The sequence below is a fragment of the Elgaria multicarinata genome, chromosome 18 (genome assembly GCF_023053635.1).
Source record: "Elgaria multicarinata webbii isolate HBS135686 ecotype San Diego chromosome 18, rElgMul1.1.pri, whole genome shotgun sequence".
NCBI lineage: Eukaryota > Metazoa > Chordata > Lepidosauria > Squamata > Anguidae > Elgaria > Elgaria multicarinata.
The window spans coordinates 782,340-805,256 of record NC_086188.1 but is presented as its reverse complement, the minus strand read 5'-3'; the positions used below and the strand labels follow the sequence as shown (position 1 = coordinate 805,256).

At 57.0% G+C, this 22,917-nt stretch overlaps 1 protein-coding gene across 1 annotated transcript in view; it reads left to right on the top strand.

Moving 5' to 3' along the window:
• Window positions 1-22,618, top strand: part of KDM2B (lysine demethylase 2B) — a 53,286-nt gene extending 30,668 nt beyond the window's left edge. Inside the window, exons 11-22 of the mRNA XM_063143871.1 lie at window positions 745-1,196; window positions 4,040-4,126; window positions 11,837-12,061; window positions 13,204-13,347; window positions 13,813-13,899; window positions 15,010-15,273; window positions 17,221-17,259; window positions 18,104-18,804; window positions 19,130-19,293; window positions 20,281-20,442; window positions 20,934-21,152; window positions 21,436-22,618. Coding sequence (XP_062999941.1) covers window positions 745-1,196; window positions 4,040-4,126; window positions 11,837-12,061; window positions 13,204-13,347; window positions 13,813-13,899; window positions 15,010-15,273; window positions 17,221-17,259; window positions 18,104-18,804; window positions 19,130-19,293; window positions 20,281-20,442; window positions 20,934-21,152; window positions 21,436-21,617 — 2,726 coding nt within the window. The 3' untranslated portion in view covers window positions 21,618-22,618. The remainder of the gene's footprint in view (window positions 1-744; window positions 1,197-4,039; window positions 4,127-11,836; window positions 12,062-13,203; window positions 13,348-13,812; window positions 13,900-15,009; window positions 15,274-17,220; window positions 17,260-18,103; window positions 18,805-19,129; window positions 19,294-20,280; window positions 20,443-20,933; window positions 21,153-21,435) is intronic.
• Window positions 22,619-22,917: the final 299 nt, after the last annotated feature.

Sequence of the window (22,917 nt, the reverse complement as noted above, 5' to 3'; positions counted from 1 at the left end):
CAGCGCTTGGAATAAATTTGGTCATTCGCCCAGCTTCATAGGCTGAATTGGCGTCGTGTCCAGCTAGTTTCTACACTTAGCAGAATGAAGCAGTAGAGGTTTTAAGACTCTGCGCCACCACATCAGGCTGCTGGGGTGGGGGCGGTGGTAGTGCACGGAAGAATGGGGAGCGCCCAGTTGGGCCACGTGGGGCAGGCAGCCATGGCGTGGGTGGGTGGGTGGTGCAGAGGAAGCTGCTGTACAGCGGCTTAGGCTTACTGGTCCATCTAGGCCAGCCTTTGCCAACCTGGTGCCCTCCAGGTGGGTTGTACTACAACTCCCAGCATGCCCTGGCCGGCATGTTTGAATGCTTTCTGATTAATGAGAAAAATCCCTCTAGGCACATATCAAAACAGCATGTCAGGAAGTAGCTCGCTGGTCAAGCTCCTGCCAGCAAAGGTCCCAGGTTCGAATCCTGCAGCCTCTCCAGGCAGGGCTGGGAAATGTCGGCCTGAAGCCCCCGAGAGCCCTGGCTGCCAGTCGGTGGCGCCAAAACTGGGCTCCACGGACCGAGGTTCTGACTCCGTAGGAGGTGGGCTCCTGGCGGGAGGCCAGCGGGGCCGTGTTCGTGACGGAGAGTCCAGAGGCAGGCAGGGGCTTCTCCCTCGCTGCGGGGTTTGGCTGCCGAGGGCTGGGCGTTTTTGCAGGCCAGACTTTGCAGTAGCTTCAGAGTTTTTGAGCCACCTTTTTGCTCCTCTCTCCCAGATACAACGAGGAAACGCAGCCTAGACAGCTTCTCGTCGGATTCCTGGGTAGACATGGATGACGACTTGTGCGACGTTCACGCTCGGGAGGAGAAGGACGAGCACCCGGAAAAAGCCCCCAAGGCCTCGGCCGACCGATCCTCTTCTCCCAACAGCACGCATTCCGAAGGGAAGGAGGGTTCGGGGAAGAAGCAGAAGCCCCCGGGCCCCCGGTACCTCAAAAGGACTTTATCCAACGAGTCCGATGACAGCGTGAGGTCGGCGCCGGCGGACTACCCCAAAACGCCCACGGGGTCGCCGGCCACGGAGGTTTCGGCCAAATGGACTCCCCTGACGGAGTTTGAACTGAAGGGCTTGAAAGCCCTCGTTGAGAAGCTCGAATCTCTTCCGGAGAATAAGAAATGTATCCCCGAAGGCATTGAGGATCCTCACGCTCTGCTGGAGGACGTGAAGGTGCGTAGGCGGCCGGCTCTTCTCGTGAGGAGCCATGCCTGTCTGTTCAAGCGGCTCGGTCTGGAGCAGAGCTGGTGCCCTTCAGGGGTTTCATACTACAACTCCCAGCATTCTGACCATTGGGCGTGCTGGTGAGCGACGGCGGCGGAAGTTGAAATCCAATATATCTGGGGGGGTGGGGGGGGCACCAGGCTGGGGAGGGCTGTTCCAGAGGGGGAGGGCTGATTTCTGTGCCCTTCCCCTGCTCGTACCTGCCTGATGGAAAACTTCCACACAGAGGTGGACCAAGTTCAGCGTAGTCACACGGCAGTATCCCAGAATTCTTACCTGTTCAGCTTTATAGAGAACGAATAACTCTTGCCTCTGGCGGACAGAAGCACTTACAGGTGGGTAGAAATGGAAGGGCAGCAGCATCTGGGCCTCCCATAAAATGTCTGTGCCTGAGGCCGGGGGAGTGCACCCTGGAAGCCTCACGCGGAAGGCCCCGGAGAGGGCGGCGTGGCGCAGGTGTCGCGTCTGGTGTGCCCACGGGGCCCCCGTGGGGCCAGGGAACTGTCTCCCTATAGGGCCTTAGCTGTTCAAGTGCACGGATTTTGATGAGGGGAGTGGGGGCAGTGCCAAATAAGCCATTTCCCCCTGTGTGTGGTACAGTCCTCTCACGGGACTGTACTGCAATCTTCCATCCCACCCAAGTGTTTAAATTTAGCCGTAAGGAAAGTAGTGAGGCTGTTGGTTGCTGTTGAAACACTTTCAGTTTGATTAAGGAGCTTTGTGGTCTGTGTAGGAAGTAGAAGGGTTTACTTTGTGTTACTCAGGCAAACGAACGGCTTCCTGTCAAAGGGATTCTCCCACTTGATTAGTGGAAGTGGGGAGGGGGCCTTGCAGGAGGCTGACTAAGTTGCGCTTGCCCTGACGCCAGCCGCTGGGTCGAAAGCTAGGATATGTGCATTGGCTGGACGTTGACGGCTCCTGTGGAAAGTTGTTGTGCGGAACAGAAAATCGCCCCTCCCCTGTTTTCCCCAGAGCACCTGAAGATTAGAGATGTGGGGAGTGGAATTATAACATTGTCTTTTTAGGGTTAGTATAAGCCCATCTTCATTCCTTCCCTGGTCTCCTCTCAGCACATACGTACCTACTCAGTGGCTGGGTTCACACAACATGACAAACCCACACTCAAGGTTGAGTGTGGGTTGTTGTTGAAGTGTGGGTTGTTGTGTTGTGTGAGCCCAGCCGCAGAGACAAACCGTGGCTTGTTATCCAAAAATAGCCCAAGAAGAGAACCCGTTGTTTGTTGTTGGGTTGTGAACTGTGGGTTGTCGTGGTTAACAAGCCACGGTTGGTTAGCATGGCCGGGTTCGCACAGCACAACAACCCATATTTAACCTTGAGTGTGGGTTGTGTTGCGTGAACCCAACTCCCAAGTAGGGGTTGAAAAATTGTCATGCGCTATAAGAAGTTGGGGACCACCTTCCGGTTAAGGAAATCTTAGCCAATTAGTTGTATGCATTTTAGTTGATTGATTAACTCTGCATAAACTTACATCCGAGAAAAACAATAGATTTAATGGGAAAGACAGCAGACTTTGCTTTTAGATGACATAGAAAGTCCTTTAGGAGGCATCTGCTTAGAAGAAGATACTCCCTGTCTTGCGTGTAGAAGGAAAAACACCTCTTTTAAAGTAAGATCTGTAATTTTTGCAAGGGGAATATTTTTTTAACCTCTGAGAGGGAGGTTGGAGACAGTTCCTAGAAAGCAGCCCACACAGGTGAGGCGAAGGTTTTCTTCCCAGTTTTTTGCTATTAGAATCTGCGCTGAAACAAACATGTTTACAATCATCTGCTCATCCTTAGTGGCTACCGCCTGCCTTTCCTAATGACAACACCACTGGATCCAAAGGCAATTTCTGCCCTGTGTGTTTTGCTGTGCTCCTAATTACATTAATCCAAAAACATTTGTATATTTGTAGGCCCACCCTGTATGTCTGAAATGGGCAAAATCCTGACTGCATTTCCAACGTAATTCATTAGGCAATGCATAGATTTTCTGCAGACTATGAAGTGTTAAATACCACAAATATGTTTTTATATAAATGTTCCCTTGCTGCTACATCTATAATGCTTTGGGCCTCACTCACATATATCCTTCCATTGTTTATCTGATATATTGAGGTTAAACATATCTCCGCTTTATCCTGGTCTCCTGCTCTTGTCATTCTGAAAACTTATTTTATAATTTTGATACAAAGCCCTTTTTGAAATCACAAGTAATTATTGACTTTTCCAAACTTAAGTGAAGTTAATGTTCGTTTTTTTTAAAAAAATGTAAGCGTGGGAGATGTCACGGGAAGCCGTCCGAGCGCTGTGTTTCTTTATGATGCGGATGGCGGTCAGGCACAGCCTTGAGATAACCCTTTTAACAGAACAGAAGAAAATGAATCTTACCAGCCTAGTTGTTCTGTGGGGACAGTTAAAAATCGCTGTTCCACCAACTTCAAAGAGAAATGCTTCTTAAGTTTTGAAAATGTGTTTCTTGTGCCATGTATGAAAGCTTCCTGGGGTGATTTCCACTTCTCCTCTGCAAAACAGGAAGAGCTGGGTGAATCCTGCAAGGAGAGCGGCAGGGGGCCCACATCCTGCACTCCACCTCTCTGAAAGGGGGTTGGACTCGATGGCCTTGCAGGCCCCTTCCAACTCCGCTATTCTATGAAAGCGGGAGAGGACGCTGCGCCTTTTGGGCTCCCACTTACAGCAAGGGCACCGGTGGGCTGGGCTTTTGCTGTTTCCTGTATTACAGTACATACCCCGATCCCTCTGGTTAATTAGTCTGTTTTCCTTTCCAAACAGAACATCCTGAAGGAACATGCAGATGATGACCAGAATCTCGCCATTTCTGGGGTCCCTGTGGTATCCTGGCCTAAGAAAAATGCAAAGGTAAGACTTGAAACCGTGGCATGAAGCGGGTGCACAAGGCACGCCAGACACGCAACGCTGCGCTGACTCTGGTTTGGGATCCTGAATGGACGAAGCCTCGCTCACAGCTGTCGCTCCCCCGCCAGGGGCCCCTTGCACCCAGCGCAGGTGGAAGATTGAAAGAGGGGCAAAGGGAGAGCAGGCTCCAAAACCCGCGGGGCGTGGGCGTGGTCGCCGGAACCTCCGTTTGCGCCCCACACTGTGGTTGGCACAAGCCGTGAGAGTTGGGAATGATGTCGGAATTGAACCATTCAGTAATTCATTCTGGTTTTGAGCTGCTGTTGTGGCTGGGGGGGGGGGATAATTTGGCAATACGAGGGATCAATACCTAAAGGGTTTCCTAGTCACTAGCTGTACCCGGCGTAACAGACACTGTTGTAGCATATCTTAAAGGTTATTAATTAAATATCATTGCGGGGGAGCGGGCTGCTTGGAGGTCGCCGATACAGCGCCGTCTGGCAGACCTGGGGGGCAGGGAGGTCGGGGGAGGGGGAGCAGGTGTCCCCCTCTCCCCAGGGTTCCTGTCAGCCTTGGGCCGGCCGCCCAGCTCGCATGAGATTAGGGTGGGGCCTGGGCTCGTAGCAGGCGAGCGGCCTCCCACCCGGCCACCAAGGGCCTCGGCCGTGCCTCGCTCATGATCCGGACCGTGGCGCTGCCCCATTTGTTAGGGGGGGGAGCGAAGAGGCAAAAAGGGGGGTAGGATTACCTTGGAAAGACCGGAGGAGTCAGGTGAGGGGCTTAGCAACCTGTATCAGCTGACGTTACACGTTGTTACTGTTGCTTAGCAACCTGTATCAGCTGAAGCCTGTACGGAAACATACCTAAGCGTTAGATAGATAGATAGATAGATAGATAGATAGATAGATTAGAGGTCGGCTTGTGTTTCTTCCCAATTGGATCCTCTTAGAATCATAGAAGGGTAGAGTTGGAAGGGGCCTATAAGGCCATCGAGTCCAGCCCCCTGCTCAATGCAGGAATCCACCCTAAAGCATCCCTGACAGGTGGTTGTCCAGCTGCCTCTTGAAGGCCTCGAGTGTGGGAGAGCCCACCGCCTCCCTAGGTAACTGGTTCCATTGTCGTACTGCTCTGACAGTCAGGAAGATTTTCCTGATGTCCAGCCAGAATTTGGCTTCCTGTAACTTCAGCCCATCATTCCGTGTCCTTCACTCTGGGAGGATCGAGAAGAGATCCTGGCCCTCTTCCGTGTGTCAACGTTTAAAGTATTTGAGGACTGCTCTCATGTCTCCCCTCAGCCTTCTCTTCTCCAGGCTAAACATGCCCAGTTCTTTCAGTCTCTCCTCGTAGGGCTTTTGTTTCCAGGCCCCTGATCATCCTCGTTGCCCTCCTCTGAACCCCCTCCAGCTTGTCTGCATCCTTCTTGATATATCCCGCATTCTCAAGGCAGTATACGTGGCGTTCGCAGGCGGTCTTCCAGCCAGACCTCCTTAGCTTCAGCAAGGGAGCTGCACTGGGCACCTTCCAGCCACACCCTTGAATTCTGCGCCGTTCACGCACACGTTTTAATACACAGGATGGCACTCCCTGCAAAGAGGGGCAAGTTAGAGGAAGTGGGGGGCTGTGTGCTCCAGTTTCCCCATAGCCCTTTGCACCCACTCATTCGCTTTGCTTAGCCATCCCCTGTGAGGCAAAGGTCCCCCTTCCTCTCTAAGGAGAAGATGCCCTGCCTCCTGCCACTGCTTCTCTCAGGGCAGAAGCCGTACAGATGAAAAGGTTTGTTCAGCAGAGGAGGTGGTGTGTGAATGGGGCTATTGGCTTGTACGGTGCCTGAGGTCGAGAAAATAAGGTCCTCTTAAGTAGGAACGGGCTGGGTAGCGCAGAGGCCAAATGTGTGATCTTTGAGTCAGGAAGCTGCTGGTTCAAATCTCACCCCAGCCATGAGTTTGACTAAGTGGCTTCTGAAAAGCTGCTATTTTCTGAGCCCACAAACACAATATATCTGTAAGTCAGCGGGCCATGAAATTCTGGCCTATTTTACAGAGTGGTTGCAAGGATTCTGGAGCGAGTGCGCTTGAAATGCCAGGGGACGCAGAGTGCTGTGCCCTCTTGGCATGAATCCATCATTTCTCACCACGTGCAGTAGGGAGCCCTCACAGCGAGGACCTCTTGGAAACGCCACCCTCTGATCTAGAGGCTCCATGATCTGCGGGAACTCATGGTGAAGGAAATGCGCTCTGCATTTGCTCAGGGGCATTTTCAGGTTGAGGCCTGGCACAAATTGAGCCCTGAGCTTTCACTTCTCTCGTGCTATTTAATAACTGAACAGTGGAAGATCCCACAACAGCATCTGAAGTGACCTGTGTCTTCTGTTTTGAGTTCAACCAATGTTTTCATCTTGAGTTGTTACCGGCCTTGTACCTTTAAATGCAGGATTTAATATGCACCTCCTTGGGCACCTTTAAAAGGGGATGCGGCCAATGATGGCTGCTGGTCAAGAGGGCTCTCATTCCCTCTAGAGCAGCTGCTGGAGAACATGAATGGGAGGGAGCGGGCGTCGTCTCCGGGGCCGCTGGTGGAGTAGGGAGGAGGCCTTGGGCCTGATCCAGCGCAGGGCGGCACTTAGGTTCTCAGTTGCCCCTTTTAAAAAAAGGGTTCTTGGACCGTTCCCTCTTTTACGCATTGCACTGTGCAGCCATCACCTTCTGATTTCTATTGTGAATAATAGTTTATTATATTTACTTCTTATTATTGTGTGGGTGCAATCCTACAGGCCCTTGGGGTACAGCCCAACCTAAGTCCTACTTCTGAGAAGAGCCATTGAAATGAATGGCACTCTAGCTAGTCACTCAGTGCTGTTCATTTCAGTGGGTCTTCTCGTAAGTAGGACTTAGCCTGGGCTTTACCCCAAGGGTGTGACTGGGGGGGGGGGAGATGGGGGGGCTCTTCTCCCGCCATAGCCCTGCTGGGAGCTGCAAGGCTCATCCCATGGACCACCATCGCGATCATGGATGGGGGGAGCGGAGCGGAGCCCAGCCCAGCCCAGCCCAGCCCAGCCCAGCCCAGCCCCCCCCTCCCCGGCCCTCCCCGGCCAACCTTTGCCCAGGCCCCTCCTTTGTACTCCTCCTGCAAGAGCACTGGCGGGGGGGGGGGGGGCTCCTGCGAACGACCCTGCTGGGGCGGGGGGGGGGCGGGGGTCCGCCTAATGCCGAGCCGGAGCCCCGCCCATCGTGCCCCGGGCGCCCGCCTCGCCCTTTAACCCCTTCCTTCCCTCCCTGTCCCCGGTAGCCAATGGCGACCCCCCCCTTTGTTCGGCCCAAGCGCCGGCTGCCCATTGGGCCCGGCCGGCCGAGGCCCGCCCCTTCCTGGTGCTGGCTCATGCATATGCATGAGGCCCCGCCCTCCCCCGCCCGCCTTCCTTCCCCTGCGCGTCCGCCTGCGCTGCGCTCCGTCCGTGCGTCCCTCCGTCCGTCCGTCCGTCCGCCCGCCCGCGCTGGGGGCGAGAGAGAGAGCGAGCGAGCGCCGGAGCCGAAGCCGGAGCCGGAGCCGCGCCTCCCCTGCCCCCCGGCCATGCCCGCCCGCCTGCCCTGAGCCATGGCCATGTCCGTGAGCCCCGACGAGGAGGACTACGACTCCGAGCACGAGCAGGTCGGCGCCGGGGGGGGGGGCTGGAGCGGGGCCCCGGGGGGGAGGGGGAGGGAGGGCGGGGTCCGACCCCCTCCCCCACCGCCCTAGGAAGAGGAGGGTGGAGGAGGCGGCGGCGAGAGGACGAGGACCCCGCTCTAGGGGGAGGGGAGGGGGGCGGCTTTTGTGCGGGCCTGGCCGGGGGGGAAGGGGGAGCGCTCCCTCCCCCCTCTCGCTCTCCGTTTTTCCTTCCCCCCCCCCCGCCGCCATCGCCCCTGTCGCTCGGCCCCCCCCCCTTTGGGCCCATGGGGCGTGGGGGTCGCATTGCTGGGGCTGTTCCGTTTAAAAGCAGCCCACGCGAAGGCAGCCTGTGGGAAGCGGGGGGTCTCGGCTGCTTTGGCAGGGGGCTTTCCTGCAGCTGGGGGGGGGGGCTCATCCTACCTCGAGGTACTGAGTTCACTTCCTGTAATGGACGCCCCCTCCCCTCCCCCCCCCTCCCCTCCCCTCCCCTCCCAAGCGTGTGGCGCTCTAAGGGATGAGACCTGCTTTTTCGTGGCACGTAAACCTTTGTGGGCTGCAGGCCCTGCCTGCCCGCCTGCCGGCCGCAGCTCTTTCCCCAGCCTGGTGCCCTCCAGCTCCCATCTGCCTCAGCCAGCGGTCGGGAGCGCTGGGAGTTGGAGTCCAAATCATCCGGAGGATTACCAGGTTGGGGAAAGCTGTGCCACTGACTAGGGCTGCAGTCCAGAGAGCCAGGCCCCTCGAACGCGGCAGGACTGGCTTCAGAATAAACCGCCTAGCTAGCATCAGGCTACCACTCTGCAACCCTGCTGTGTATGCTTACCTGGGAGACTGGCCTATTGAACACAGAGGGGACTTACTGCTTCCTGTTCCTCTCTACTCGGAAGCAAGGTGCTACAAGGATTGCAGCCCATTTACTTGGAAGTAAGCACGCAGAGATTTACAGCCAGATCCTATGCACGTTTAATTCAGGATAAGGTTGTGATCTCACCAGAGAGACTCGGGGCCCATTGACTGCCGTGGGATTTGCTTCCGACGAGGCCGGCTGCAACGTGCAGGCTAGCCGGCCCACAAGCGCTCCTGCCACAGGACCGGTGCCACAGGAGCTGCTCTTGCGTAAAACAGAGTAACTGGCTGCTCTGTATTTGTATACCTTTGCCTGTTAACAGTTCTCAGGGCAACTTGCCACACTTCCATTAATAAATAAAAGTAAAATACCAAACAACACTGAAACAAACTAGAAGAACAAACTAAGACAGCTGCAGAAAGAACGTAATCGATCACTTAAATAACCGACCCACCTGTTCCAGGTGTGAACAGGAAGGGGTTACTTGGTACATACCTTATATCGGGGGAAAAGTGTGTCTTAGAATCGAAGAAATACGATGCCATCGCAGTAGATGCCAGGCAAATGGCCCCAGAGAGGAGGAGCCATCACCGAGATGGCCCTGTTGCTTGCAGCCCACCCAGTTCCAGGCCTCTTGCGAAGATCCTGGAATTTAAGTGGACGGATTTAAGTGTTGGTTGCAGGCTCACAGGAGAAGGGAAGGATTCTGTTGCATGATTCTCAGGCACATAAGACTACCAGGCCATCTGAATGGATGTTTCTCCCAGAATGATTTAAAAAACACAATTCTTTAAATCTTCTGTGAAATTGGATGGCGCGTTTTGAAAGAGCCCCAAAGAACTTAGTTAGCTGATCTTAACAGCAAAAGCTTACTCCATAGCATTGTTTTTTAAAAGATCCCTTAGGTTTTTGGTGGTTTTTTCACAAATTCTTTTTAATAGAAAATAAGTTGTGAAATTGTGGCTTCAGATGCTTATTTGGTGAGGGGTGTAATGATCAGAATCAGACAACAAAAGGTCTTGTGACAACTTAAAGAGTTAACACACTGATTGAATTTGTTGGGTGCTACAATTAACCCGCTGTATGATGGGCTTAGCTGGGATGCTGTTTCTGGGATGCCATGTAACGACTCCCTCCTCCTTACAACTGCTTTGCTGGTCTGTTTCTGGGTAGAATTCAAAGTGCCGGTTGGCGACCTGTAAAGCCCTGGACAGCTTGGGACCAGGCTACCTGAAACATATCCCTTCTTCCCTCCCGGCCTGCTTGGCTCTTGCGATCTTTGGGGGAGGCACTTTCAAGCCTTCGGAGGTGCGTTGGGGGGTGGCGTGAAAGACGGGCCTTCTCGGTGGCTGCTCCCTGGGAAGGAGAGAACAGTTTGCTCCCCGCTCTGCGGTCCTTCCGCTGACAGGCAAAGGGCTCTTTATTCAAGCAGGCCTTGGGATGGATACTGTTACTATTCCGTGGTCAGGTGTTTCAATGCATTTGTTTTATTTTAATCAAGTTTTATTTGGGATTGTCAGCTGCCTTTTTCCTTTTCCCTCTCCCCCTCCCCCCTTGAGGTAGGAAGGCCGGGGTACAAAACAAACCCACAGATCCATAGGTGAGGTCTTCGCTTGCAGAGGCGCCTTCTCGCCGGCCCGTCGAGAGTTCCGTATTGTCTCAACCAGCCGGCCCCGAGCTGATGCCCTTGAGATGTGTTGGGCTGCAGCTGCCCTCATTCCCAGACCGCGGGAGGGGAGTTTGCCGTCCCCCACGCCGGCACTGACAGGCGCCAGGCCCCCCCGGTTTGCCCCTCTGAAGGGGCTGCTGCTCAGTGGTGGGGCTGTGGGTGAAAGGCCCCCCCTGCAGCTGCCCCGGCCCCCTTTTGACGACCTTCTCCCCCCGCCCCCTGGCTCCCTCCATGGCTCAGACTCCGTCCCCCTCAGCTGATGGATTGTGGCTGCTATTCAGCGCCCGTGGCAGTGATGCCTAGCAGCTTTAAAACACTGGCCGGGTGACTCCCCTGAAAGAGGAACGTTCTTCTCTGTAAAATGAAACTGGTGGCAACTTTTACTTTCATGGTTCATTTTGTGTCAGGCCCTTGGAGCGCGGTTCTGCCTGTGAGGCAAGTCCCTCGGAGATTAGCGGGGCTTTCTCTCCAGTTACGGCTGTTTAGAATCGTAGCCTGGTGCTCAGTGCTTGTGATTGGCCAGCGTGGCGTACCTGCTTGAGCGTTGGATGGAATCGGGGAGATCCCCACTCAGCCAGGCACGTGGCGCTTGGACCGGCCGGCCTCTTCTTGGCCTGGCCATCCTCATGCGGTTAGAGTGAGGCTGGGGGGGGGGGGACGACGACAGGGAAACAGCCTCCTCTGCTCTAAGCTTGTTCTTTAAACCATGGGTTGTTGTTACGTGTGAACTCAGAACCATGGGTTGTTTTGGCTAGAGAGATGACGGGCACGGCCGGTAAAACAGTGCCAGCTGCTCTGCGGGTCGCTACTAGAGTTCCGCAAAGGCATTTAGGATATAGGGAGGCAGTGGAGGAAGGAGGAAGTAAACATACAACCTGGGGATTGAGGGAACAAACCGTGGCTTGTTTGATTGTCTCCTGACAAATCATGGGTTAACCACGTCTGTGTCTGCAGCATCTTGTGCGTTGCTTGCAGGGCAAACCTTGTGTGACTTGAGCAGAAATGGCTTTGCTGCACCTCCCGGCATGAAATGGAGGGATCTGAGTTCTTGAGCATAAACGGAGAGAATCCCCACCCACCCCTCACTGCTGGGTAGCTGCAGCTGGCCCGTGTCTCTAACTGAGGTACGAGCCTTCTGGTTCAGCCCGTGGGCCTGGCCGTAGTCGGCTGAGAACCACAGTGCCTCAGATAGGAATTTAAGCCTGCTGCTGAATCCCATGAAGATCTGTTTCTAGGCTTGGTGTCGACGCCTCAGTGGGAGCAATGGCGACAAAAGCTGGCCCAGCGCGGTGGATCTTTGCCGGCGCCGTGCAGCCCCACGTGAGCGTTGGGGACATTCTGGGCCACGCTCTCGGTTCAAGCAGGGGGAGGGGGAGGCCTGAGTGTCTACGTGGCCAGTGAACTGAGCACCTGCCCGAAATGTCTCCCAGAATCCTTTGCAAGACGTGGCCCTTCTGTGGCCCACGCACAGGAACGTGGTGGAAGCCCTTAGCGGGGCTGGCTCTGAGGCTGGTTGCCATTTTGATTTACCCCCCAACGTCGCCTGCTTCTTTCCCAGAGCCGGGCAGTCGGGAGGCCCAAAGGGAAGGTGGGTCCTGCCTCCGCTGTGAAGCTCGCCGCGAATCGGGCGACGGCCGGAGCGCGCCGGAGGAGGACGCGATGCCGCAAGTGCGAGGCCTGCCTACGCACCGAGTGTGGCGAGTGTCACTTCTGCAAAGACATGAAGAAGTTTGGCGGGCCCGGCCGGATGAAGCAGTCGTGCATCATGAGGCAGTGCATTGCGGTAAGCCTCGCGCCTGGTCGCCTTGTGCGGTGGGAGGGAATCGCCGCCAGGCGAGCGCTTGGTGCTCTTCACCCGCAAGCGGCAAACCCAGGGGGCAGTTTAGGGCGCCAGGTAGGAGGCGCTCTTCCACTGAGCGAGACCTTTGGCCCGTTTAGACCCAGCCTGCTCTGGCAGGCAGCAGCTCTCCAGGGCGGGCGGGTGTCTGGCGGCTTACAACTGCTCCGAAACCACGTCCCTGGTGCCTCTCTGTCGAGGGGGTGAAGTTGGCGAAACCTGGGACTCCCTCCCTCCCCGGAAGCGTTTCCCCCGGCCTGCGCATTTTGGAGTTGGATCTGTCACTGTGCAGCAGACTTCCTGCCCCTGGCACCCTCCAGGTGGGTTGGACCACAGCTCCCAGCATGCCCCAGCCAGCCAGGCCCCCCTGGGCGTCGTCTGGCCCACCGGCTTCGGGTGTGTGTGGAAGCCAGCCCATGGACCGCCCGTGGCAGCCCTCCCCTGATGTGGACGCACAGAGGGGCCTGCCTTTCTCCTTTGCGGATTTTATGGAAGAGATCCTGCCCTGCTCTCTGACTGGCTCCCTGGGCGGATTGGAACCCATTTGGTTCATTGGCTCAGATTTCTGGAACGGAGCAAAGCCACGAATTATAACCCATTTGCCTCAAGCCATCTGGCTCTCGTAAAAGACTTTAAAAGGAAGGAGGCGCAGTGTGGTGATGAGCACTGTGGCGTGGACCATGAATGATTTAGCCACGGTGTGCTGAACTGGTGGCGGTTTCCAAACGATGGCAGAATCGCGGAGTTGGAAGGGGCCCAAGAGACCATCTAGCCCAGCCCCCGGCTCAGTGTAGGCTCTGCAGCGCAGGGCGCAGCGGCAGCACCCCCGGCCATTGCCCGGCTTCATTGCAGCTCCTCCCTCCGTTTGGGCGGGGGTGGGGCCCGTCCTGTGAAACGGAGGGCTCAGGCCCAAAGGCCACCCCGGGGTCACCTTGGGGCCTCCCGTCCCGGCGCCTGTGCGTGCGTGTGTGTAGGGCCCCCCTGCAGGCTTCTTGAGGAGGGGGAGGGGGCCGGGGGGGGTCTGTGCTACTCCGTGGCTTCTCGCTTCCTGACGCCCTTTGCTTTCTCCCCTGCTGCTGCGCGTTCAGCCGGTGCTGCCCCACACGGCCGTGTGCCTGGTGTGTGGGGAAGCGGGCAAGGAAGACACGGTGGAAGAGGAGGGGGGCAAATTTAACCTCATGCTCATGGAGTGCTCCATCTGCAACGAGATCATCCACCCTGGATGCCTGAAGGTAAAGGGGGGGCAGTGGGAAGAGGCCGGGGCCCAGGGTCTGAGTACGCCTTGCTTCCCTCACCGTTAGGCGGCTGGCAGCCCCCCCCCCAAGCCACCTGCTGGCTGTGGAGGGAAGCAGGAAGTAGTGGTGCTTTGGGGCCCGGGCCCTGCAGCCAAGGGGCCACGCCTGGATCCCAGTTTCCATTTGCCCTCTTCCCTTTGAAAACCACGAGCCTGAACGTCCGTCCAGTTGGCGCTCAGCCATCATGGTCCCCCTTTGGGCTTCTTCCCTCTGGAGATGTAAGAGTTTGTCTGTAACGTGTTTGGCCTTTCGTTGGCCGCAGAGAGTAGCGCTTGCAATTCTGATGGACTTTATTGCTTAGAAGAGGGCCACTGTTAGCCCTGCCTGCACGCTGGCCCACAGCTCTGTGTCAGTGGCCCGTAGCCCTTTTCATTCTCAGCCCTGCTCCCCCCACCCCCCCAGGTGCGGGAATCGGACGGCGTGGTCAATGAGGAGCTGCCCAACTGCTGGGAATGTCCGAAGTGCAACCACGCCGGCAAGACTGGGAAAGTGAGTTTCACTGGGAGGAATGGCACAGGCCGGGGGAGGGGGGCTGCTGCTGCATCTCTTTGAACCCCTGGGCCCCCTTCATTTCATGCGGCCAGTTGCTCTGTAAGGCGGCTCCCTGCTCCGCCCCGTCAAGGAATGGTGGCTCCCTGCTGCCCTCAAGGAGCCCTCAAGCCCGCTTGGACTGCCTGCCTGCTGCAGAGGTCTCTGGATTGGTGCCAGGGGCAGGAAACGGAACCCTGCCTGTTTTGGACTTCAACTCCTAGCATTTCTGACCATTGGCCACACTGGCTGGGAGCTCATGGGAGTTGGAGTCCAGAACATCTGGAGTGGCACCAGGTGGCCGCAGGCAATGGTGGGCCAGGTAGACTATTTGCCTGACCTGGTTTGAGGCTGCTGGCTCTGTTACCTGTGCTGGGTCTCAGTCCGGCCCCCGGAGCCCTGCCCTCTGGTTCGGCGCTTAGTCACAGAGTGCCGGCCGGCCCTTCTGGCTACATGGGAAAAGCCACCTCCAGCCGTCAACCCTTTCCATGCTCCCTGTGGGGCGTTGGATAGGTTTCCCTCTTTCACCTGCTCCTTCCGCATGTCAAGAGCATCTGAGAATCGCCAGAGTAGGGTACCCTATTCTGGGTGGTTCCCCCTGGCCCGTGCCGGGGGAAAGCCGAGAGCAGCTTCTGGCTCTTCCCCCTCTGGGAGCCCTTGGCCTGCATCCCCAGCGAGCCCAGTGTCGCCGGCCCCTCAGCCCTTGCGGACTTTTGTGCAAAGCGGAGTTGCTGGCCAGAGCTCTGAAGAGGATCTGCACGGCAGAACATTCTGGCCGGCCCGGCCCGGCCCTTAGGGACACATCCGGTTAGGGCTGGCAGCTTGCATTCTTTGTGTGTGTGTTTTATTTATTCGTTCAAAGGGGTTTTTATTCCGCCCTTCAGCCAAAAAGGGTTTCCAGAGTGGCTCCCGAAGCGAAGAAGGGAGGCCCCGGCCCCGCCAAGATACACGGCCCCAAGGGGAAAGGGGATCAGGAGGAGGGCAAAGCCAGTTCAGGCCCAGTTCAGCAGGCGGTGAAAAGGCATAAGATATAAAGTTTGCTTGTGTGCTTTTGTCTCTCTGGCGTACAAGCAAAAGCGCGGACCAGGGTTCAAATACGCGTCCAACCTCCCCGGCTCTCTGCTCAAAGAACAGAAGATCAACCGAGAAAACAAGGAAGTCGTCCCAGACGCCACCAAGCGCAAAGTGGAGTGCGAGGAGCCCCCTCGGAAGAAATCGGACGAGCGCCCCCAAAAGCCCCCTCTCGACCCTCTTTTGAGGAGGAAGTCTGAGGAAGCCCACCTGCGGCGGAAGCGGAAATTTGAAAAGCCCCAGGAGCCGGCAATGAGGAAGCAGGTGAGGCTGGGATGCAGGGGTGGGGGTTGGTCTTCCCCTCCAGGGTCCTGAGAAATCCCTCTTTGCGGGGGGGGGGAGGGAGGGAGCGCCCCTGCAAAGCAGCCCCAAAGAAAGTGGCCGCCCTCCCTGTGCACTCGCTCCGCGTCGGCAGTCTGGGAAAGAGAATGCTCGGTCGTCCAGAGGCGTTTCTGGCTCAGCCCACATGATCTGCCCGGGCTAGTGATGGACGGGGTCCCGCCTGGCTCCTGAAAGCAGGCGTCGGCCTGAGCCAGCCCAAGCGAGGGCAGGACTCAGCGTGCCACACCTTGCCCCCTGCCAGGCACTTGCAGCTGCCAGCCGTGCCAGGCAGAGAGGAGGAGGAGGCGGCAGGCTCAGGGCTTCGGAGGGTTCTGCGCACTTCACCAATATTGTCTTGCTTACTGGTTTGTTTATGCTCCGCTGTCCCTGTTGTTTATTTCATTGCTGTACCCCCCGGAGCCCGCAGCCCCTCTGGGCATTTCACAATGGCCAAAATGGCAAGCCACAGAGACATAAAATGCAGCGTAACAGTTCAAAATGCGAAACGTAAAACAAGTCAAATCACGTTGCCCTTCAGGGGAAAGCGAGGAAGGCTCTTGTCTCTCTCTGCTTTTGCTTTCTGCTTCGTTGCTCGGCCCTCCCTGCTTGCCCCGTCCTTTGGAAGGCATGGGGGGGGGGCAGTAGCTCAGGAGTGGAGAAGTTTGCACAATTCGCACGCAGAAGTCCCCGGGTCCCGCCTCTGCCCAGTCAGGGCAAAGCCTCTCGCTTGAGTCCCTCCGCCGGTCAGAGGAGGCGGGGAGGCCGAGGGAGCCAGCCGGGAGAAAGCAGCTGCCTGCAGGGCGGGAAGGTGTTTCTGCTTCCCTTCCTTGAGGGGCGGGTGCCGGGGGGGGTGGCCTGGTCCCGCTCCTCTCCCTGCAGCCGTGTCCCCCTTCCGCGGAGCGCTCTGCCCATTCCAGCCCCACACATGCGCTCGTCAGGCCAGCAGGGTCACGTGACTTGGGCTCGCGAAAACCGGTTCTTCCCTGGGTGGGGCCGGGCAAAAGATGCCAGGCAGCGACTGGGCCACCGGCGGCTCTCCAGGTGCTCTTGGACTGCAACCTCCATCTGCCCCAGCCAGCAGAGGAGGGGCGATGCCGCCCAGCCCCATCCGGCGGAGCGCACGCCCTTCCCCCACCCTGCTCCGAGGGAGGCCCTCAGCAGAGGACGGCGTCCGCCTCCTGCAGGGGTCCCTCTCTCGGCGTCCTAAACGTGTCCCCCCCCCCCACCAGCCCTTTTCCTCACGTTAACACGACCACCGAACCTTTCGTAAATGCCAAATGCAACACTGAGTTAGCCGAAGGCCAGCGGACGGCGCGGAGGGGCACACAGTCTAGCAGTCCGGAGGCGGTTGTGTGTGCTCAGGCTGGCCAAAGCATTCCGCTCTTTCATGTTTCGGTGCTGGCTGCAGCCCGTGGAGGCTGGTGGCTCTGGGGCCGGTGGGGGGGGGCCTGTTCCGGGTTAAAGCCAGGGCTCTAAAGCAGCCCTCCAAGGGGCTTCCGCCCCAGGATGTCTGTGCTGCCAGCCTCTGCTGGAGGCGGATTCCAAGCCCTTCTGACTCATACGTTGCCTGAGGCCGCGACCCTCTACGCATGGACCTGGGCGCAAGCCCCAGGACTCTCTGGGTGGGCTTCTTTCTGAGCAGGCCTCCCCGGGACCGCACGGTCGACAGTGTAGCGGAGTGCAGGAGGGGGAGGCGACTCGGGGTCCCTCCACCTTGCCCATGGGCCATTCTGGCAGAGGCCGATGGGAGCTGTAGTCCAAAGCACCTGGTGTGTACATGGACTGGAGCCCTTGGTCGCCAGAAAGTCCCACTGAAATGTGAACTGCTGTGTTGTGTGGGTATATTTGCCCTTACCTCTGCTTTCCCCCCTCTTCCCTCTCTCCCCATAGCTAAAACTGGGCAAAGAAGAGAAGCTTTTCAGGAAAAAGGTACGTCGGCCATTTGTGTGCTGCCATAATCCTCCTGGGAGGGGAGGGAGCGAGGGAGGGGTGACCCTGAAGCAATGCAGGCGACCACAGCAGGTTCGTCTTCTGCCCCCCCCCCCCGCAATTGGGTGCCTGGCTCAGGCCCAGTTCAGTGCTGAGGTAAGGGTAGGGGTGGCCACTAGCCACCGGAGCGGGCTGGAAGCCTCTTGTCCAGAGGCCGTAGCACCCCTGCATTCCGGCTGCTGTGGGCTTCACGGCCTGCTTTGGGGCCCTTGGGAGCCAGGGCTGGGGAGGAGCCTGCTGCTCCCCGCCGCCCTCCGTCCAGCAAGGCCAGCCTCGCATGGGCCGGGCAGGTGAGCGTGCGGAAGGCCCAGCATGGCATTTGCTGCCCCCCCTTCTCTCGTTTCTCATCCGCTCAGCTCTCGCTTGAGCCCGCTTTATTATTTATTTATTTCTTGCATTTCTATACCGCCCAATAGCTGAAGCTCTCTGGGCGGTTCACAAAAATGGTTCTGCTGGGGCTCAGTGCTTGGTGTCCCTGAGCATCTCCGGCCCCGCCTGGCCTTCAAACCCGGATGGGGGAAGCCGTGGCTGTGAAGGAGCGTTCCCAGGACTCCTTGGGGGACGTTCCGGAAGCCTTCTGTGAAGCCAGCCAAGCTTTCCACAGAGAACTACAATTGCCAGGGTTCCCCACTGGAAGGAAATGATGCCTTTAGAGCCGTTTCGCCCTGTAGCGCTCTGGGAGGTGTCGGGGGTCAGGGGGGTCCGTCTGTCTCTCCCCAACCCCCCCCCCCCCCCCCCCGGTGGCTCTTGCCTTTTGTCCTGAGCCGACGGCTTCTCTCCCCAGCGGCGCTCGTGGAAAGCCCCGGACGACCGGGCCGCCCTGCTGAAGCCGCTGCGGCGTTTCAAGCAGGAGCCCGAGGAGGAGCTGCCGCCGCCGGAGGAGGAGCCCCCGAAGAGCAAGGAGAGCGACCAGTCGCGCTCGAGCTCCCCGACGGCGGGGCCCAGCTCGGAGGGGGCCGAGGGCCGGGACAAGAAGAAGCTCAAGGCCCGGCGGAAAGCCCGCCTGCCCAACAAGGAGCTCAGCAAGGAGCTCAGCAAGGAGCTCAACCAGGAGATCCAGAAGACGGAGAACAGCCTGGCCAACGAGAACCACCACCAGCCCCCCATCAAGTCCGAGCCGGAGAGCGAGAGCGAGGAGCCCAAGCGCCTGCTGGGCCCGGAGCGGCCCCACCGCTTCGGCAAGGGCTTGAACGGCACCCCCAGGGAGCTCCGGCACCAGCTCCTGGCTGGCTTGCGCAGCGGCGGCGGCGGCACCCCCCCCAGGGCCGTCGCCCGGCCGCCCCCGTCCCTCTCGCCCCCCAAGTGCGTCCAGATGGAGCGCCACATCATCCGGCCGCCCCCCATCAGCCCCCCTCCGGACTCGCTTCCGCTGGACGATGGGGCGGCCCACGTCATGCAGAGGGAGGTCTGGATGGCCGTCTTCCGCTGCCTCCGCCCCAGCGAGCTCAGCGTCTGCATGAGGGTTTGCCGGACCTGGAACAGATGGTGAGCGGCCCCGCGGCAGGCAGCTAGAGCTGGCCCAGGCGTCAGTGGGAGCTGTGGAGGCCTGGGCAGCGTGGCTTTAAGCCAGGAACGTCCCTCCATGGCTTCATGGAGGAGGAGGAGCCATCGATGAGAGCGAGTTGGCCTCCTGTTGCAATGCCCCTCTTCCGGCTAAATTTCCTTCTGCATACCAAATGGGGGGGGGAGTCCTCCTCCTCCTCGGCTCCTAACCCCCAGCGGTTTTACCAAGGAGTGGGGTCGGTCTCTCTCTTCCTGTCCCAAATGCCCACCCTGCTTTCTTATGAAACCTGTGTCCGTCTCTCCTTAGGTGCTGTGATAAAAGACTGTGGACCAAAATCGACCTAAATCATTGCAAATCCATCACTCCGCTCATGCTCAGTGGTATTATTAGGAGGCAGCCTGTCACTCTTGACCTGAGCTGGACGAACATATCCAAAAAGCAACTGAGCTGGCTCATCAACAGACTCCCAGGTACATCTGTCAGAGTGACGGGGTGAGGGTGAGCCCCCCTCCCGGCATGATGAGCCCACGGTGGTTCCGGCGTGCAGACGCCTTTTACGGCAAGGGTCCTGCGCTGGCACCCCTCCTCTTAGGGTCTGTCTGTCTGAGGCCTGAAGTTTGGCCTCGGAGCCCAGGACTACTGCTGTCCCAGGCAGCGGCTGTGGCCGGGATCCCGTCCGCAGCCCTTGCCTTGCTGGTGCCCTCCTGGCCCAGCTGCCCCAAGTGGGGTCAATGAACAACCCCCAGTGGGCTGCCACGTGGCGACTGTCCCTCCATTGCCTTGGGTAGGAGGCCGTAATGTGGGGAGATGGGCCTTGGGCCCCACCCCCAAACACAAATTGCTTGGGGCTTTCCTCTTTTGTGCAGTATTTCCCGCCATCCTAAACGTTTAACAGGCATCTTTTAAAAGCAACTTTGAAGACTAGCCTTTTCTGGCAGGCCTACCCAGATTAATGTAAAATCAAGAATTTCTTTAAAATGTGTTGATTCCTGCCTCAATCCAAAGGGAGAGGCGGGTAAGAAATATTATTATTATTATTATTATTATTATTATTATTATTATTATTATTATTATTTCTTCTTCTGAAGGCTTCGTCATTGGCAGTCCAGAGCTTTAAACGGAAACAGGCTGGCATTTTGCTCTGGGCCCCAAGCGTTTGTCCTGTGGGCCGAGAGAGGCTTTGCCCCTCTGCTCATTCCCCACCCCATGGCCAGGGCACAGGGACATTCTCCGCCACCGTGGCTCGGGGCACATGCCGCCAGAATCTGTGGGCTGTCTTAGGTTGACGGTGGCTTGTTAACCAGGCCAACGACCCACCTTCAACAGGTCCAGACAACACAGCAACCTACGAGTGAGGTTTGGGGTATGGAACGGGCCCCCAGCGCGTGACTGATAGTAACGGCCACGGGCCCCTCGGCTCACGTCTTGTTTCTCTCCGTCTCTCTCTCACCGCTCAGGCCTCCGAGATCTGCTCTTGTCGGGCTGCTCGTGGATCGCAGTGTCCGCCCTGTGCAGCTCCAGTTGTCCCCTCCTGCGGACACTAGACGCCCAGTGGGTGGAAGGCTTGAAAGATGCACAAATGAGAGACCTTTTGTCGCCGCCAACAGACAACAGGCCGGGTGCGTCCTCTCGGTCGACTCGGATCAAAGCGCCTCGTTGTGTGCGGGCCTCCGTGCCTGCCGCAAGAGTGGGGACGGCCCAGGGGCGAGGACGGTGTCCCACGCAGGGCCTTCCTGAGAACGGCAGCTTTCTAAAGCCACCGGCAGCCTGGCTTCCGATTCTTCAGAATAAGTGTTTGCGTTAGAAAAATGGGTGGTGGTGGTGGTGGGGGGACACACTAATAGCAAAGGAGAGGGAGTAACTCTTGATTTAAGGGCTGACCACACACACAGCCTCGAGTTCGGTGACTCCATTTTGTGTGTGGAAAAAGCACTTCGTTCTGTTGCCTGTAATTCGAGTGCTCTGGAGAGTATTTATGGCAGCGGTTCAGAGGCAGCGGCCGTCTGTTTTGAGCCTGGGAACGTGTGAAAGGGTGGCCTTTGCTTCCTTCGTGCCGTGTCGGCCACGGGCAAATCATGGCAACCCCCCCTCCCCTCCCCTCGTTGCACAGGCCAAATTGACAACCGGAGCAAACTGCGCAACATCACGGAGCTGCGCCTGTCTGGCCTGGACGTCACGGACGCTTCCCTGCGCTTGATCATCCGGCACCTGCCGCTCCTGTCCAAGCTCCACCTCAGCTACTGCAACCACATGACGGATCAGTCCATTAACCTGCTGACCGCCGTGGGGACGGCCACGCGGGACTCCCTAACGGAAGTTATTTTGCAAGGTATGCGAGGAGGGGTGGGCGGCGGGGTTTGGCAGGCAGGCTGGGGAAGAGCGTCCCCGTCCCCCGCGAGGAAGGCAGAACCGTCTCTTAAACAACAGAACAGGCGGCCAGTGGAGGCGGAAGCTCGGCCCTTGAACACAGCCCTCGCTGAGTCTGAATGGAAGGTGGTTTCCCCAGAGCGGCCAGAAGCCTCTTTGGGGTGGGTGCTTTGGTGCTCACTGAAACGCTTGGGAACGGCTGCCCTAAACCATCTCCCTCCACGTCTCTGTCTCTCCCCTGACAGACTGCAATAAGGTGACGGACCAGTGCCTCTCCTACTTCAAGCGCTGCGGGAGCATTTGCCGGATCGATCTAAGGTACTGCAAGCAAGTGACCAAGGAAGGGTGTGAGCAGTTCATAGCGGAGATGTCCGTCAGCGTTCAGTTTAGTCAAGTGGAAGAGAAACTGCTGCAAAAGCTGAGTTAGTGTTTACAAGGGCGAGTTTGTAAATAGCTGCGAGGCGGAAAAGGAGCTCCAGATCACAGGAGAAATTGTACTTTGGAGACGCTGGAAAAGCCGAGTGTTCATGGTTTGGATTGTACTGGAATGCGTGGTGTCCCAGCCACCCACGAACTGTTTCAGCCTGGGTGGGATCATGATGCTCTGCCCAGGTCCTTTATGTACCTTCCTGCGGTGACAGCAAAGGATTGTCTAGGCCTAGAGGAAGACGGAGGCCCATCTATTTAAATACCACAGCTGGGGCGGTTGTAGGTTCTTGAAGCATTTCTGCAGATATCAAAGCAATGTTAATTCTGGTGTCATTAAGGTGGGCCATACCCTGCATTTCTGCCTTTGGAACATTTTTTGTTAATCCTACATTATGCAGAACTATTTTTGTACAAATTTGTTTAAAAAGTTATTTATGCAAAGTTCTTGAATGCATTGCAAACGTTTGTCTTTGTTTCAAATTGCCAAGTTATTTGAGGTAGGAGAGAACCTCTTACTGGAGAAATAACCAGTTGGGAGGGGTGGGTGGGAAAGTAGGTAAATGCTGTAAAATGGGGGGGGGGAAGCATGTTTTACTGGAGGTTTTATATACTACTTTGTATACTCTGGAAACACTGTAAGCATGTCGTGGAAAGGGGGTTTAATAGATTAAGAATGAACATGCTGCCAAGTTTTCCCAGTATAAAATTCACCAGTTCTCAACTTTGAACTTTCCAATTACACCTGTGCACAAGAAAGGGTAATTTGTACTTGCTGTACAAGATCCATTTATACCACAAACCAAGCAGTTTTGGTTTTTGAGTAACTTCTTGTTTTAAGAGTTAAACTGGTTGATTCCAGTTTGTAAAGAGAAGGGGGCGGGGCAATTCAGTCTACATAAGTGCCATTGTTGTAAAGTGGTGTTCCCCCCCCCATAGACCTTCCTTCTTTCCTCATACAGTTTTACCTCTGTTGAATTTGTATAAATGATTGTACAAAAACAGAGAGGCTCGCTGTGCATTCTGTTCAAGTTTGTATTTATAGCTTTTGTGCAGCGACCAGACTTCGTTGTGTTTCTGGGAGAAAGGCACCTCAGCTCTCTCTCACACACACACACACCCCGCTCAAGCAGCGGAGTAGCAACTGCTGCTGTTCCATGGATGCTACTTTGGCCGCACTGCCTGGCGTCCTGGGCATTTCTTTTTTGAAAGCCTACCCGAGAGGCAGGACTGTGCATATCCCTGCCTCTAAGCTGTGGTTGAAATCACACTTTGCTTTCCTCTTGCAATTGTGACTGTAG